This window comes from Aphanomyces astaci, assembly GCF_000520075.1.
Source record: "Aphanomyces astaci strain APO3 unplaced genomic scaffold supercont1.49, whole genome shotgun sequence".
Classification (NCBI taxonomy): domain Eukaryota; phylum Oomycota; class Saprolegniomycetes; order Saprolegniales; family Verrucalvaceae; genus Aphanomyces; species Aphanomyces astaci.
The window spans coordinates 217,059-233,126 of NW_009798312.1; the positions used below are offsets into that span (position 1 = coordinate 217,059).

A 16,068-nucleotide genomic window follows, 5' to 3' on the forward strand; every position below is an offset into this window, starting at 1 on the left:
TCTGACACTCATTTTCATAAAAAACGAAAAAGTATTGATCGACATTTTTTGGATTGCGAAAATATTTTGTCCGGATACGTCTCAGTTTCGGACATGGACTTTATCTTCCCCAACCAAGCCCCTGAGGACCAACACTGTAAATCAAATTGACATTTTCTGCTAAAGTAACGTGTTAAAATGAACACGAAAAATTACTTCGGAATGAGTACTTCAAATACTCTAGGAATGAATGTACTACAGTAGTACTGCACCTAACGCGGAGCGTGTCGGATATGGACGTGTACGTGCCACCAACTTCCCTCAAGGCGCTCCTAGAAACCCCAAAAGGACATCTGGACCATTACCCGGATGAGGCCTTCCTTCTTCACGTGTTTTGGGAAGCTCCAAGCCGTGCTGCCGCCGAGACTTTACTGTCTGGGCTCCGCGGATGCAGTGTGGCGACGCACCGCGACACGCCTTGTGTCCCAACGTACTTCTTCAGGATCACGAAATCCAACCCACTGAGTCCGTCCGCCGCTACTGTGGGTGCGTATCCCCTGCTGCACGACGCATTGAAGAAGCTTCAGGTGGGAATTCCAAAACCAGTCGTCCGCGCCGACCTCACGCGACGCGGCATGAACCCCGACTGGGTCGATCTAAACCTGTCCGATCCGCTGCCGTTGGAGCTCCGCACCGAGCGCTTTGTCGTTGAATTCACTGAAATTTACCTCGATGAACGATCGTTCATGCTGCACTGCGGGTCGAAGGACTACCTTGATGCGTACGGCATCGTGACCAAGCCTGGTCTGTCCCTCCGTCCACCGGTGACCACCCGCATCGGCTCGCCATCCTCCAGCATCGTGGAAAAGATCCTCGAGCCCATTTTGCACGAGCGTGTGGTTGCAGTCGGCTCCAATGTCGTCTGGCAGCGTCCCCCTGCCTCCCCTTCAACTGCTCGTGACGCTGTCATGCTCGCACTCGATTGTACTCGTCACGCAGATGAACTACCTCCGCAAATGCGCGATGCATGCACCACAGCTGTGTCATTTTCACACGTTCTCAAGGACGGAATCACCCGTTGGCTGCTTGTACTGCCACAGCTGCCATCGACCGAATTCCTTGCCCAGCTGCAAGAGGCGGTTGGTCCCGTTATCGCAGGAGAAGCTCACACGAGTGAGGGGGACAGCGCCGACGCCTTGCGGACGACGCTTGCAAGCGCTGGACTACTCCCCGTCATCACAATGAATGGGGATGCAAGTGTGGGGTATGTCCTGCATGAATACGCCAGGGACTTGCATGTCAGGATCGGTGACCACGATAAGTCGTAATTGAAAACAGTTTTCCAGCTGTAGAAAGCCCTCGAGCTTAGTAGTTGGTTGCCGTGCTGTCGGAGAACTTAGCTATTGTGCGTCGTCGTATACTTTCGTGATCTTGTATTGTGCCAAAGTCCATCCCTGGTAGTAATACTGTTATAAACAAAAAACGAAGAGTTGTGGCGAACTAACCACATATCGGGACCGTCACCATTGGGTAGTTTTACTTCAGACATACCTAACCAGATTTATAGTTATAAATAATAAACGGAGAGTTGTGGCTAACTAACCACATATCGGGACCGTCGCCATTGGGTAGTTTTACTTCATACATGCCTGACCAGCGTCACGGGGGCTCACGCTGACGACATTCTATTTTTGGCATACCCAATTCGACATGCCCGCCGTCAAGGTGGCGCCTCTCGGTCGGGGCTTCCTCCGCCAATTGAGCAACCTCCGCGGGCCAAACACACATCAGCACTCAAGTTTTGACATGTGGGCACTGGGCATCACAATCGTCATTGGCGGCCAGTACTTTTCGTGGAATCGTGGCCTCGTAGCCGGGACCCTGAGTTGCGGCATGTCCATGGTCATCACGGGCCTGGCGTACCTGTGTTTGACGCTTTCAATGTCTGAAATGACCAGCATGCTGCCGTTCGCTGGCGGCGCGTACGGCCTGGCGCGGTGCACCCTCGGATTCTACGTCGGGTTTCTCATGGGGTGTTGCGAAGCGATCGAGTATATCATGTACGTCACGTGTTCCGTGGTGCAACTGGGTCGCATGCTCACCACGAAATGGCCTGAGCTGGTGATGTGGCAGTTTGGTGTGTGGTTTGTGACGTATGTGCTGGCATGTGGGGGGCTCCTGGTAGGGGGGCGAGTGTTTTGGCGGTGGAATGCCTTCTTGGCGTTGACGTCGATCGGGATCTTGATGGTGTTTTGCATTGGGTTGGCGGGACAAGTGGATCTCGAGGCAAATGCAGGGGGACGCGACTACTTGGTCATCGGAGGCGCCATGGAGTTTATGAAGTCGTTTCCGCTCTCGGCGTGGTTCTTTGTCGGGATCGAAGCCCTCAACACCATGTCCAACGAAGTACACGATCCCAAGGTGACCATCCCCCGCGGCCAAATCGTGTGTATGCTGACGCTGCTCGTCACCGCCGCGTCGGTGTTTGTCGTCACCATTGGACTCCCCCCCGGCATGCCCGCTGTCTCCACGGAACTCATGCCTCTGAACGCCGGATTCGTCATGCTCTTTGACGTGACTGCCAAAACGGCCACCCTCCTCTCCATCCCCGCTACGTTTGCTACGATCCAGGGGTTCATTTTAGCCTATGCAAACATCGTGACAGCACTGGCGAGCTCCAAGTTGCTTCCGCATGTGCTACATCGATCGTGGAACGGATGTGGCGCCCCGTTGTATGCGATTGTCGGGGGAAGCGTCTTGAGCTTTGGGTTGTGTTTCGTCGACTATTACGTCGACCATTTGGATGGAATCATGTTCAACGTGTGCATGTTGTTTGCCAGCATCGCGTACACGGCGCAGTGCATTGGGTACATCTACCTCAAGAGGAAGTACACGCGATTCGACCGCGGGTTTCAAAGCCCATTCGGCGTCGCTGGCGCGATCGTGTCCATGCTGGTGTGGATCTTCACCATGATTTCCATCGTCGGCTTCCAAGACGACCACGAAGTCAGTCTGATTGTCGCAACGAGCATCGTGGTAGTACTGACATTATATTATCACTGCGTGGCCAAGTACCGCCAGACGTTCTCGGAAGACGAGCGACGGGTGCTCTTCCCCGTGCATGTGGGTACGTTTATACTCCCAGCCCCCCCTCTGCTTTCCCCATACATTATTGCATCCTAACCGTGTGAACAATGATAAATGTAGCCATCCTCAACTCCACCCCCCAAACCCACCGCGTGCTGCGCGGGCATACTGTGTCCGAACGCATGGTCATGAACTTCAATCCGTCGTTGCAAAAACTCATGTTTATACCCACAACGCTGCATCTGTCGACCATTCGATCGGCCACCTCCATTCATGCGCCAGGCTCTAAAGGGGACGAAGAAAGGGAGCTGCCGCCACTGTCAGGACCGGCGCAAAATGGAACGTCATCATCTTTTCGGCGCAGTGGGGACGGGAATTCAGGTTGCAGCCGAGAACCCACCCCGCCAATCATCAGAGCCCCCACGGAATGGGACCTACAGCTATCTAGTCGGAGAGGGTCGACAGACCCTGAATAAAGTCGTTTGTTCCCCTGGAACATACAGTACAGTAACGCGCATCTGTGCGACAGAGATTGCACAGCTTACAGTGCGCCTATACTAGTAGTAGGTCGCGTTAGTCTATCCAGTTAACGTTGTTGCTTGATTATTACCACCGATGCTATTTGTAACGTCGAGTAACCATGTCTAGTTTTCATGCCTAGCGGTTTCAAATTATCAGCTCGGTTTCCCGTCGAGCAGCGAGTTTTCCAATTGCCAAATGCGCCGCAGCATCGATGGCTTTCTTGGCCGTGCTTCAAGAAAGCAGTCGCGCCGTCGCAGGAGCTCCATCCAAGAACTCATCCAACACACCCACGACAGCCTCGACGTGTGGGCCGTGGGCATCACGATCGTGATCGGCGGTCAGTACTTTTCATGGAACGGTGGACTGGCTGCAGGAACCGTCAGCTACGGCGTGGCGGTGGTGCTCATGGGGCTCGCGTATCTCAGTTTGGCGCTGTCTATGGCGGAAATGACCAGTATGTTGCCGTTTGCAGGCGGTGCGTACGGCTTGGCGCGATGTACCCTCGGTTTTTACGTGGGGTTTCTCGTGGGGATTTGCGAAGCGATGGAATACATTTCGTACGTGTCGTGCTCCATGTTGCAACTAGGCCACATGGTGAGCATCTACCACCCTCTGTCACAGCACGGGCTGTACGTCATGTGGGTCCTCGCGTACATCGTGGCGGCGAGCCTTGTGACCATTGGGGGCAAAGTGTTTTGGCACTGGAGCAAATGTGTCGCAGTTGCCTCCATCGTGTGCATTGTCGTATTTTGCGGGTTATCGTTGCAGTACGCAGACGTGAGTCATTTTGCTGGGGGCGACTTCCTCGTCATGGGGGGTTTCGCCTCGTTCATCGAGGTGTTTCCGCTAGCTTCGTGGCTCTATTCCGGTGTCGAGTCGCTTAACATGCTAAGCAACGACGTCATCAACCCCAAAGGGATCATTCCAAAGGGCCAGGTCGCGTGCGTTCTCACGCTGCTGATTACGTCGTGGGCCGTGTTTTTCGTCACCGTGAGCTTGCCGCCAGGGATGCCATTCGTAGCTCACGAACTCGCACCGCTTTCCCATGGCTACGCGTTAGCACTCAACATCACGCTGGCGTCGGCGACCGTCATGTCCATTCCTGCAACGTTTGCCACCACTCAGGGACTGATGATGGCCTTCACGAACGTCATTTCTGCCTTGGCAACTTCCAAGCTCCTGCCTCCAAAACTTGGCGCACGATCTGCCACGTTCAACACTCCAGTGCACGCTACCCTGTTGGGCTCAACGCTGAGCTTGGGGCTTTGCATAGCTGACAATGTTGTTGGCGGCATGGACGCAATCATGTTCAACGTCAGCATGTTGTTTATGTTCGCCGCCTACACGTCGCAGTGCCTGGGGTACATCTTCCTCAAACTGCGACACAACGACCGTCCTCGAGCGTTTCGGAGTCCGGTCGGTATCCCAGGAGCCGTGTTTGCCATTTGCGTGTGGATCGTGAGCATTGTGTCGATCACTGGCTTTCAGCACGACAACTACATCAGCGTCGTGATTGCATTCGGTCTCATGGCGGTTTGGTCCTTATACTACGTTGCGTATGCAAAGCACCGACAGGCCTTTTCCGACGACGAGCGGTCCATTCTTTTATTTGCCCACGTTGGTACGTACCCCTATCTGTTGCAATGTCAACACACTCATTGGTTTTGTGGGGACTAGCCAACCTCGACAACGCCAAGCACAAACGAATGACCCACAGCGTTGCCATTGCGCCCCAGAGTGGGCTTAATATATTTCGAGGTCGAAATATTCTATCTATGCCCAAGACGTGGAAGCTTACAACAGCTGCGTCGACTGCGCACAACCGAGTGCAGTCGTCCCCCGAATCCGTCGTCGCCCCCCCTCCCCGAAAGTCACCACGAAATGACGACCTTATGGGCCGACTGAACGACCCAGACCTGTACTACTGATGACATCATGACCACTCAATATTTAACTCGACAAACGGGGCGAACATAATATTATTAACGTTATGCGCGATAATACATATAGCAAAGTGAACTATCATCACATAAGCAAGCCAATCCGTCCAAACATCCGCTTCCACGTCCCCGTGTGCACCCAGTGTGTCGACAGTCCACCGTATAAGTCGTCCTCCACCATGCTATCAACTGAAACGTCTTGCTCGCGTAACAATGCGCTATAAATATCGTTTCACGCCTAGTTGTTTTCACTGCCACCTAACCTCCCCCAAGATCCCGATGTCGGTGGCGCCGCACTTGCTCAAGCGTCAGGCGTCGTCGTTCAAAGACCGCATCCAGCACGCGCACAACTCGCGGGATCTCTGGGCGATCGGGACGACCATCGTCATTGGTGGCCAATTCATCTCTTGGAATTCTGGGCTGACCGTTGGCGCCGCGGAATATGGCGTGGCGGTGGTGATCATGGGGGTTGCGTACACGTGTCTGGCGTGCTGCATGGCGGAAATGTCGAGTATGTTGCCGTTCGCAGGGGGTGTGTACGGCCTCAGTCGGTGCACGATGGGCTTTTCGATTGGATTTGTGCTTGGGTGCTGCGAAGTGCTCGAGTACGCCATGTACGTGGCCACGATGAACGTGACGCTGAGCAAGTTGGTCGTGGTGCGGTGGCCCAGCGTCCAGCCGTTCCAGCCATGGACGTGGGTCGTGGCGAATGGGTTTTCACTGTCGCTACTGACCGTCGGCGGCAAAGTGTTTTGGAAGTTCAACCTCGTCTTGGCCATGATGCTGGTGGTGCAAGTGCTCGTGTACTGCCTAGGCTCAGCCCCATTTGCCGACATGAAGGCGTACGCCACGGCTGCTGCCCCTTCGACGACGACCGCTTTCGCCTGGTTTAAGCAGTTCCCCGTCTCATCTTGGTTCTACGTTGGCATCGAGGCCATCAACACGCTGTGCAACGAAGTGGACGATCCCAAAAACTCGATTCCCCGCGGCCAAGTCGCGTGCTTAGCCACGATGGTCGTGACGGGCGTCAGCATTTTCCTCACGGCGATCAGCTGTCCGCCAGGTATGGCCGACCTCAAAACGTCGTTGGCCGTGTTCAATGGCGGGTACACTCATTTCTTTGGCCTGTCCCTTGCGGATGCCACCATGCTGTCCATTCCAGCATGCTTTGCGTGCATCCCTGGGTTCCTCCTCTGCATGGCCAACATCATGTCGTCAATGGCAGAGTCCAAGTTGATTCCGTATGCCCTGCACCGCCGCAGTGCGACCTTTGGCACCCCCGTCCGCGCAGTCGTCGTGTCGATCCTGCTAAGTCTTGGCCTGAGCTTTGTCGTGCACCACATCCCCAACGCCGACACCACCATGTACAACTTGAGCTTGAGTTTTGGAACGCTGGCGTACGTGTCCCAGTGCATTGGGTACATTTTCCTCCACCGACGGTACAAAACCATGAAGCGGACGTTTAACAGTCCGTTTGGGGTGCCGGGAGCCGTGGTGGCGATCACGATCTTCGCCGCCAGCTTCGTATCCCTCGTCAGCCTTCAGCTGGATTCGGCGCGCGCCAACGTCTGCTTTGTCACGACGCTGGCGGTGCTCACGCTGTACTACCACGTGTACGCCAAGCGGCGGCAAACAATTTCGGACGACGAGCGCAAAATTCTCTTCTTCGTGCACGTGGGTACGTACGTTGACGGTCCAACTTGGCACTTTCAAGTGAGATGGTGACGGTATTATTGTGTCTGTGTAGCCAACCACAACGAAGCGAAGCGACAGCACGGGCGACCGCCTCGTGGGGTGCTAAAGGTCTTCTACATGATCACCTCAAAAGTGACGACGTTGACGCATAAGACGACCCAGCAGCAGTCCACCCCCATCCAAGAACATCCCCGTGGCAAGCAAGCAACACCCCACGCATCTCCGCTGGAAACAGATTTGCCCCCAGACGTACGTCACGATTAAAAGTTCACCCGGTCAGTCACAGTTACAAAAGGTCAACGTGATGTTGCACTTAATGCGGCAAATCAAACGTCGGGACATACGCGTTTAGCCTTATACTCTGATAAACACTGATAAACATGCGTCGTCACATCCATGTTTTCTGTATGAAATAACCCTGCAATTGACGCCTACAACTACTTCACTATATCCCTAGTAGGACTTCCGTAACGACTTCAATCATACACTATCTCGACACTGTCGTGACGCGAGCACAAGGGAGGTACTTCGATGGCGCACTGGGCCATCTCTGTGGTCGAGATGTGTTGTATATATAATAATCTGATTACCGCACCAACGCCGTCGACGGACTTGCGGTGACTGTGAGTTGTACCCCCTTCTTCTTGGAGTTATTGGCACCAGTGGCATTCCGGCCTATGTCTTTGGAGCTTGGCGAGTTGACGGCACTGATGATGGACGTGGACGACTTGGGCGGCGCCCCGTCACTCTTTTCCCGGACTTTTCGGGCTTTGGCCACAAACCAGCTTTTGGCTCGTTGCCCGAGGGTTCGACCCCGTCGCTGCTTGGACAGGTTGTGCTTGGCTAGAGGACAAAATCGATCAGCAAAGGGCGATCCGCGAATTTAAAGCCACACAAAGTAGCAGCAGTCAGCACGTACACACGTGGGCAAAGAACAAGGCCTTGCGCTCGTCGTCGGAAATCGTCTGCCGCTCCTTCGCAACAGCGTAATAGTAGGCGGTGCAGACACTCAGAATCCCGACCACCGCGAGCACGCTGACGTGGCCGTCGCCTTGGTACGCTGCAATCGCCAGCATGGTCCACAGCCATACGCCACAGGCGTACATCGCCCCCGCCCGACCGAACGGACTATTGTACTTGCGCTCCATGGTGCGAAAGTTCTTCTTTAGGTACAGGTACCCAAAACATTGTGAAAGGTATGAGATGCTGCCCAGGAAGATGCACGTGTTAAACACGATCGCGTCCAACGAGTAGTAGTAGTCGGCAAAGCACAACGCAAAACTCACACAGGACGCGCCGACGATGGTATATACGGGGGTGTTCCACTTGGGGTGTTTCTCGTGAAGGATCGACGGCAGCAACTTGGAGCCGGCCATGCACGAAATGATCTTCATGTACGCTTGCACAAATCCTTGGCCTGTGGCAAAGGTGGCGGGGAGCGCCAGCAGCGTCGAGATCTTGTCAGTGCAGTTGAACAGTTGATTGAACACGGGGTTCATGACGGCCAGGGAGGTCGCGACTGTCGGCATGCCCGGGTCGACGCTGATGGTCACGAAGAACACCATGATGGACGTTGCGAAGAGCGTAAACATGCACGACATTTGGCCCAGGGGGATCGACTTGCGGGGCTCCACGACTTCGCCACACAGCCGATTCAGCGACTCGACGCCAACATAGTACCACGCGGTGAGGGGAAACACAAGCATGAACTGGTCAAAACCCCCCACGAAAAGGAGCTTGCTGCCGCCGCCGTTCGCGGCAATGTCGACGTACGAGAGAGACCCGAGGACGTACAGGATCAAAATGAGAAACGATACCAACGCCAGCGCCATGTTCCACATCCAGTATGACTTTCCACCCACAGTGAGCATCGCACAAGACAACACGTAGCTTATCAGCCAAGAAATGTATGGGTAGTCTGCAATCAGTGGCCAGAAATGAGCTACCATCCGCCCCAAGGCCACAAACGAGCACGTCACGTACAGAATGTACTGCACAGCCTCGCAACAGCCGACGATGAAACCAGCGTAAAACCCCCACGTGCACCGCGCGAGCCCGAACGCGCCGCCTTCGAACGGCACCATGCTCGACATTTCCGCCATGCACATGCACATGGAGAGGTACGCGAACCCCATCATAAGGGACGCGATGCCGTAGCTGGCGGTTCCTGCCGACAAGCCAGTGTTCCACGAGAAGTACTGGCCACCAATGACCACGGTGATACCCACAGCCCAGAGGTTGAAGCTGGCCATGGCGATTTGAGACGTTGTCGAAACATTTAAAGTTGTTGCAGAAGCGGGGGAGGTCAACGACGGGGCTGGAGCTACCTTCATCGTGGTCAAGGCGTATCTGAACAACGTGGTGTTGCACGAAACCACCTCCAATAAAACACCAATCCTATTTTTGGTACACGTAACGCTTGACAGTAAAGAAGCACACTGATGACTTTTCGATACTTTTCGGTCGTACCAAATTCATACAAAATGGCTGATATTCGATGGTGAAGCACACCGATGACTTTTCGACACCACCAGTCGTACCAAATTTATAGTTAAACAAAATGACTGATATTCGATGGCGAAGTCATTAATAAAGATTTTTGTTGTCAAGTTGCCTGAGCATATTCCTGATTTACAGTACTGTTAACACGTAAGTCCATATCCCATGTGCTGGCATGGCATTTAAGGGGATTTTGCGGCACATTATCACATTGCTGGCAAATGCAATTACTGCTGGCATGGCATTTAAGGGGATTTTGCGGCACAGTATCACATTGCTGGCAAATGCAATTACTAACTGTAAATACAGATAGTACTTCGATGGCCAGTTTATGGTGCACGGGACAGTTTAAGGTGCACTCAAATTGGCCAATGGAATTGCTTGAATTCGAAATTAGCCAATTGAATCGCTAGAAAATGAAATCGCCAAAAATAAGGTATGCATATTGTAAGCTTAAACCATGCACCATATCCAGGTCCACCTATTTTGTTTTAATTTGAATTGAAATCGGAGTAAATGAACCCCAATAGAACTCTATGCAAGCCGATTTAATACTGTAGTAACGAAGAACGCCCAACCTTTCAGCTTCATGCAGCAACTTTCAGAATTGAAATCCGGGAAAGCTGCATTCCACGAACCATAAATTGGCCATCTATCATACGTTACGATCTTTAATGGCATATGTATATACAGTACAATCTGTAGCAGTACTATGTTATCTGCGGTCGAGAACCCTGCGAATCTTTTGTGGACGGACCCTTGGAGGTTCCAGAACTGCGTTTCTTCTTCATCCCGACACTGTCGTGGGTGACTGGCGGCAGGGCGGTGGTTGAAGTGCCGTTTGTGGACGGGCGGCGCAACGGGGTCGATGACGACGACACTTTTCTTAGGCCAACGTGCTTCAAAAGAGAAGTCAGAGGCTTCTTCCCACGCAAGGTGCTGTTGCGCTTCGAGTTGTTATGGTTGGCTACAAATATGCAATATGATTACTGCAAAGGCACTTTGAATCGTCGCACCGACAACTTGGACGTACCAACATGGGCAAAAAACAACGCCTTTCGCTCTTCGTCTGAAAACGTTTGGTTGTGCTTGGCGTAGAAGTGGTAGTACACGGTGCACACGACCAAGACGCCGACCACGAGTAGAATGCTCACTTGACCGTCGCGTTGGAACCCCAGAATGGCGATCATGGTCACGATCCAGATGCCAATCGCATACATGGCGCCGAATTTTGCCAGCGGACTGAGGAACTTCCGCTCCATGGTGCGAAAGTTCTTTTTGAGGTAAATGTACCCCACGCACTGCGACATGTACGAGATGCACCCGAGAAAGATGCACGTGTTGAACAGCATCGCATCCAGCGCGTAGTAGTAGTCGACGAAACACAGCGCAAAGCTAAGCGCCGAGCCCACGGCTATGGCGAACACGGGGGTCTTAAACTGGGCGTGCTTGCGATGCAGAATCGATGGCAGCAAGTGCGACCCAGACATGCACGAAATCACTTTGGTGTACGCTTGGACAAAGCCTTGGCCGGTCGCGAACGTGGCGGGCAAGGCGAGCCACGTCGAGACGGCGTCCGTGCAATTGAACATTCGATTGAACCCATAGTTCATGGGTGCAAGTGAAGTGGCGACGGCAGGCATCCCGGGGTCGACGCTGATGGTGACGAAGAATACCAGTACCGCCGTCGCCACCAGCGTGAACATGCACGCCAACTGGCCGATGGGGACGGATACGCGAGGCTCGGCGACTTCGGCGCATAACCGATTCAACGATTCGACCCCGACGAAGTACCACGCTGTGAGGGGGAACACGAGCATGAACTGGGAAAACCCCCCGACGAAGTAAAAATCGCTGCCACCTGCGTGACTGGAAATGTCCACATAGGGCAACGACCCAAACACGTACGCGATCAAAATGGCAAACGACAGCAGCGCCAATCCCATATTCCATCGCCAGTACACGTTACCCCCCACGATGAGCATTGAACTGGACAAGAGGTAGCTCAAGAACCAAGAAAGGTAAGGGTAGTCCATAATCACCGGCCAAAATGTCGCCATCATCCGCCCCAACGCCACAAACGAGCACGTGACGTACAGTATGTACTGCACCGCTTCGCAGCATCCGATGATATAGCCAGCGTAAAACCCCCATGTACATCGCGCCAGCCCGAATGCGCCGCCTTCGAACACCACCATGCTGGACACTTCGGCCATACACATACACATGCACGTGTACGCCAGCGTCATCATAAGGGAGGCAAGGCCGTAGCTGATGGTTCCAGCCGACAACCCGGCATTCCACGAAAAGTACTGACCCCCAATAACGACGGTGATGCCCACAGCCCATAGGTTGAAGCTAGCAATGGCAATTTGTGTCGAGGTTGCTTTAACAGCTGGGGTGGTGTCTGGGACAAGGGGCTGGACCTGCATAGTTGGGACAACGGTAATGCTGCAGGATCTGAAAGCCTTTTAAGGTTAGTAACCGTTACCCCATTTAATGTCCGTTACACTCCTTTGCTAAGCTCCTGTGTCGTTTGGGAAACTATATTCCGTTTCATCAACCCTATTCTTTGAAGAGTGCGGCGGTAAACTTTCCATAACGTTATTATTATTAATACCTGTCCCATTTGCGGCAACTCCCCCCAGAAACATTTGTTAGGTGCCATGCACTTTCAAATTCTGTGCACAAGACTATTCGCGTAGTTTTGAACATAAACCTCAACTTCCATATTTGAGGGTTTAGTGCTGTTCATTCTTCGTTCGTCGGCAGGTATCATGTTGCGATGGGCCCATGGAAGGCCCCGCGCTTCGCTGCTTTTTCACTCCATCGTGGAGGCTCGTGGGTTTCCGGTCAACTGGTGTCGTGGAAGTGCCGACAGTGGACGGGCGCAGTGTTGCTGTAAACGACGTCAGCCGCTTCAACCCCAACTTCTTCATCATGGAAATGAATTTTCCAGAGTAGCGCTTGCTAGATCGACTGTTTCGCTTCGAGTTGTTGTGGTTGGCTACAAAGAACAACGACGCGTCACCGTTCAAAAATCCCTTCAGACCATTGCGACAACGTGAACCAACTCAATCGTACCAACATGGGCGAAAAATAATGTTTTGCGCTCGTCCTCGGAAAACTTTTGGCGGTACTTGGCGTACGCGTAGTAATAGACGGAGCACGCGCTGAGAATTCCGACCACAAGGAGGATGCTCGCTTGGCCGTCGCCTTGGAACCCCGTGATGGCGAGCATAGTCGTGGTCCAAATCAGAATCGCGTAGATCGCACCAGGTCGACCAAGGGGACTGTGGAACTTGCGCTCCATGCTGCGAAAGTTCTTTTTGAGGTAGATGTATCCCACACACTGCGACAGGTACGAAATGCACCCAAAGAAGATGCACGTGTTGAACAGCATCGAATCTAGCGCGTAGTAGTAGTCGACGAAACACAGCGCAAAGCTGAGGGTGGACGTGCACAAGATGGCGTTCACAGGTGTGTGAAACGTCGGGTGCTTGTGGTGCAGGAACGCCGGGACCAACTGTGATCCGGCCATGGCCGACACAACTTTGGTGTACGACTGCACGAATCCTTGGCCCGTGGCAAACGTAGCGGGCAGGGCGAACCACGTCGCAACGTCGTCCGTGCAGTTGAACATTCTTTTGAAGCCAAAGTTCATGGGCGCGAGCGACGTGGCTATCGTTGGCATGCCTGGCCCAGTTCCGATGGACACGACAAAGATGAGGACAGCGCTGACAATCAAAGTCAATACGCACGACACCTGGCCAATGGGGATGGTCACGCGGGGCTCAATCACCTCGGCACACAACCGATTCAACGACTCGACGCCAACAAAGTACCACGCAGAGAGTGGAAACACGAGCATGAACTGGGAAACCCCCCCCATGACCAACATGGCAGTACCACCGGCATGGGCGGCTATGTCCACATGGGGGAGCGACTCCAGCACGTACATGAGCAAAATCGAGAACGACACCAACGCCAGCGCCATGTTCCACCGCCAGTACGCTTTGCCCCCCATGACGAGCATCGCACTGGACAAGGCGTAGCTCAACAGCCACGAAATGTACGGACGTTCGGCAATCAATGGCCACAACTGTGCCACCATCCGCCCCAACCCCACGAACGAGCACGTGACGTACAGAATATACTGCACAGCCTCGCAACAGCCGACGATGAAACCAGCGTAAAACCCCCACGTGCATCGCGCGAGGCCGAACGCGCCACCTTCGAACGGCACCATGCTCGACACTTCCGCCATGCACATGCACATGCAGAGGTACGCGAAACCCATGAGGATGGAGGCAATACCGTAGCTTACGGTTCCTGCCGACAAGCCAGCATTCCATGAGAAGTACTGCCCGCCAATGACCACGGTGATGCCCACAGCCCAGAGGTTGAAGCTGGCCATGGCGATTTGAGACGTTGTAGCAACGTTCACGACGAGTTCGGAGGCAGAAGTTGAAAGCGGCGCAATCTTCAACGACGCGGTCTGGGACATTGGACACGCGAGGAATAGTCAGAGCAGCCGTTGCGATTGCTTGTCTATATTTAGCCTGAGCGTGAAGTTTCGACAGTGAACAGTCGTCACGTGTTTGTTCTCCCCACATCATACTTCGACGTCATGTTGACAACAATGCTACGTGCGCTCAAACCGTTCCAACGCTACTCGCTCGTTTTCCACAACTCTGCTAAAGGCTCACGCTTCCATTCTTGTTAACCAGAGCGTGGCACAAGTCTCGCTGACGGGCAACTCCTCTAATACATTGTACGCAATACAATGCCCTTATAAATGGAGTAGGTTAAGGGGGAAAATGAACTGCTAGTGTGGAGCCACCGCCAGATTCCTAAAAAGTGGTCGATATTACGGCTCTGTGGCCGCCATTTTGGAGTTGGAAATGCTTGCATCCAACGAGTTTGACACTCTTCTGGCAGCCGAAGGGAGTTGCTCTTGGTCAATGACTACGCGGTACGCATCTATGGATGCTCGCCCGGCCGCGTCGCTGTGAACGACAAGATGCTCTTCGCAGTACACAGCATGGACACGAGGGCGATCTATGGCAGTGGCAGGTGTTGACAAGGAAAACCATGTTGCCGGGCGGCGGATACAGCAGCAATACGCTACGAGGCAACCAAGGCAGCCTGCCGCGAGGATGGGCAGCAACCACACCCAAATGGACAGACGCGATGTCATGGGTGGAGCATCGGAGCTCATGCTTTGCAAAAGTCGAAATCCCTGTCCCAGGCGAAACAAAAAAGAAAATTGACCAATCCGATTAGAATATACTACTACCTGAAGTGGGGCAATTGGAGGACTCGAGTCCTGCAAGCCAAAACCAGCGCTCCCACCTCGGCATTGCCGTTACATTGGCATCATACACATCGTCGTCGTCGTGATATGTTGTGGTAACGACTCTTGGCGACTGAGTGGCCATCAATGCAGGCGGGTTCAAGCGAGGGAGTGGTTGATGGCTCACACTACGAGCAGGGATCAATGGCAGCATCGCCTGGCGACGAGGGGGCTGGCGGCGCATGGTGCTTGTGGCGAGTTTGAAAGTGGAATAGCACGAAGTGGCTACACGCTGTTTCTCATCCTACCCCCGTAGCAGGCAAACTTCAACGTCTCGTGTGAGAATTGTCCAATCAGGTTGCTGAACGTCCTTCCTTAGCAGAGGATAAGCTTACCAGATTTTTTAGGGAATCACGGATACTATAATATTGTGAATTCGCTATAGTTAAACTTCCAAAATTCTCGTGGTTTGTCTACTACGTAGTAGTAATAGTCAGAACACCCTGTTCTGATAGAGAACATCCCCACTGCCCTGTCAGTCAGGTAGCAGCGTCTGCTAGCTGTGTAGGAGGTTTTTGTGCCTTCTAGAGGCTTTTCCTCAGAGTAGAAGTCAGCGCAGACATTTGGTCACGGAACATCATTGGATGTCGTGATCAATCATAGTTTTGATTGGCTGGTTCTTTCCAGTCAGAAGTAATTCACTTCCAGTTATTCCTTCTGCCTGCCAAGTGCCTGTTCCTGCCTACTGCCCTTCCAACTGGTTATGAGCCTTCCACCCGCTACCTTTCGCGCGGCCCTACCGTTCACGCAGAGCCTCCTCGGCGCCGAGAACTTCGATGAGTGGTTCTTTGAACTCACTTCCGTCATCCTTGCCGGTGAGGATCTCACCGAGATGGCGACTCACTGCGCGCAAGTCGAGACGGCCACGTCCATGAAGGGACTCCTTCGAGCCTACAAGGTGCTTTTGAATGACTGCAAGCGCATCCGGCAGCACCAAGCCGAAGCGGCAGCATTGCCTGCCGGCTCACCCCCTCTCCCACCACTCACGCT

At 53.5% G+C, this 16,068-nt stretch overlaps 8 protein-coding genes across 8 annotated transcripts; 4 read left to right on the plus strand and 4 right to left on the minus strand.

Annotated features, from left to right (window-relative positions):
* Positions 1-231: 231 nt before the first annotated feature.
* Positions 232-1,326, plus strand: H257_13522 (hypothetical protein). The gene has a single exon (XM_009841068.1). The coding sequence runs from the start codon at positions 273-275 to the stop codon at positions 1,305-1,307; it is 1,035 nt and encodes a 344-aa protein (XP_009839370.1). The 5' UTR covers positions 232-272; the 3' UTR covers positions 1,308-1,326.
* A 285-nt stretch (positions 1,327-1,611) lies between these two features.
* H257_13523 (hypothetical protein) lies at positions 1,612-3,758 on the plus strand. Its single transcript, XM_009841069.1, has 2 exons — positions 1,612-3,106; positions 3,187-3,758. Exons 1-2 carry the CDS (start codon positions 1,690-1,692, stop codon positions 3,540-3,542), a joined length of 1,773 nt encoding a protein of 590 aa, XP_009839371.1. The 5' UTR covers positions 1,612-1,689; the 3' UTR covers positions 3,543-3,758.
* Positions 3,759-4,396: 638 nt separating this feature from the next.
* H257_13524 (hypothetical protein) lies at positions 4,397-5,592 on the plus strand (the record flags this gene model as incomplete). The annotated part of the gene is made up of 2 exons (XM_009841070.1): positions 4,397-5,209; positions 5,266-5,592. Coding segments are annotated over 2 exons (1,064 nt in total), but the record flags the coding sequence as incomplete, so codon positions are not given.
* A 171-nt stretch (positions 5,593-5,763) lies between these two features.
* On the plus strand, positions 5,764-7,620 carry H257_13525 (hypothetical protein). The gene is made up of 2 exons (XM_009841071.1): positions 5,764-7,206; positions 7,276-7,620. Exons 1-2 carry the CDS (start codon positions 5,808-5,810, stop codon positions 7,485-7,487), a joined length of 1,611 nt encoding a protein of 536 aa, XP_009839373.1. The 5' UTR covers positions 5,764-5,807; the 3' UTR covers positions 7,488-7,620.
* Positions 7,621-7,739: 119 nt separating this feature from the next.
* Positions 7,740-9,575, minus strand: H257_13526 (hypothetical protein). The gene is made up of 2 exons (XM_009841072.1): positions 8,143-9,575; positions 7,740-8,066 (listed from the first exon to the last, which is right to left on the minus strand). The coding sequence occupies exons 1-2, from the start codon at positions 9,554-9,556 to the stop codon at positions 7,810-7,812; spliced, it is 1,671 nt and encodes a 556-aa protein (XP_009839374.1). The 5' UTR covers positions 9,557-9,575; the 3' UTR covers positions 7,740-7,809.
* A 771-nt stretch (positions 9,576-10,346) lies between these two features.
* H257_13527 (hypothetical protein) lies at positions 10,347-12,154 on the minus strand (the record flags this gene model as incomplete). Its single annotated transcript, XM_009841073.1, has 2 exons — positions 10,347-10,689; positions 10,756-12,154. The coding sequence occupies 2 exons, from the start codon at positions 12,152-12,154 to the stop codon at positions 10,433-10,435; spliced, it is 1,656 nt and encodes a 551-aa protein (XP_009839375.1). The 3' UTR covers positions 10,347-10,432.
* Positions 12,155-12,315: 161 nt separating this feature from the next.
* Positions 12,316-14,290, minus strand: H257_13528 (hypothetical protein). The gene is made up of 2 exons (XM_009841074.1): positions 12,807-14,290; positions 12,316-12,729 (listed from the first exon to the last, which is right to left on the minus strand). Exons 1-2 carry the CDS (start codon positions 14,227-14,229, stop codon positions 12,464-12,466), a joined length of 1,689 nt encoding a protein of 562 aa, XP_009839376.1. The 5' UTR covers positions 14,230-14,290; the 3' UTR covers positions 12,316-12,463.
* A 181-nt stretch (positions 14,291-14,471) lies between these two features.
* Positions 14,472-15,343, minus strand: H257_13529 (hypothetical protein). Its single transcript, XM_009841075.1, has one exon. The coding sequence runs from the start codon at positions 14,941-14,943 to the stop codon at positions 14,593-14,595; it is 351 nt and encodes a 116-aa protein (XP_009839377.1). The 5' UTR covers positions 14,944-15,343; the 3' UTR covers positions 14,472-14,592.
* Positions 15,344-16,068: the final 725 nt, after the last annotated feature.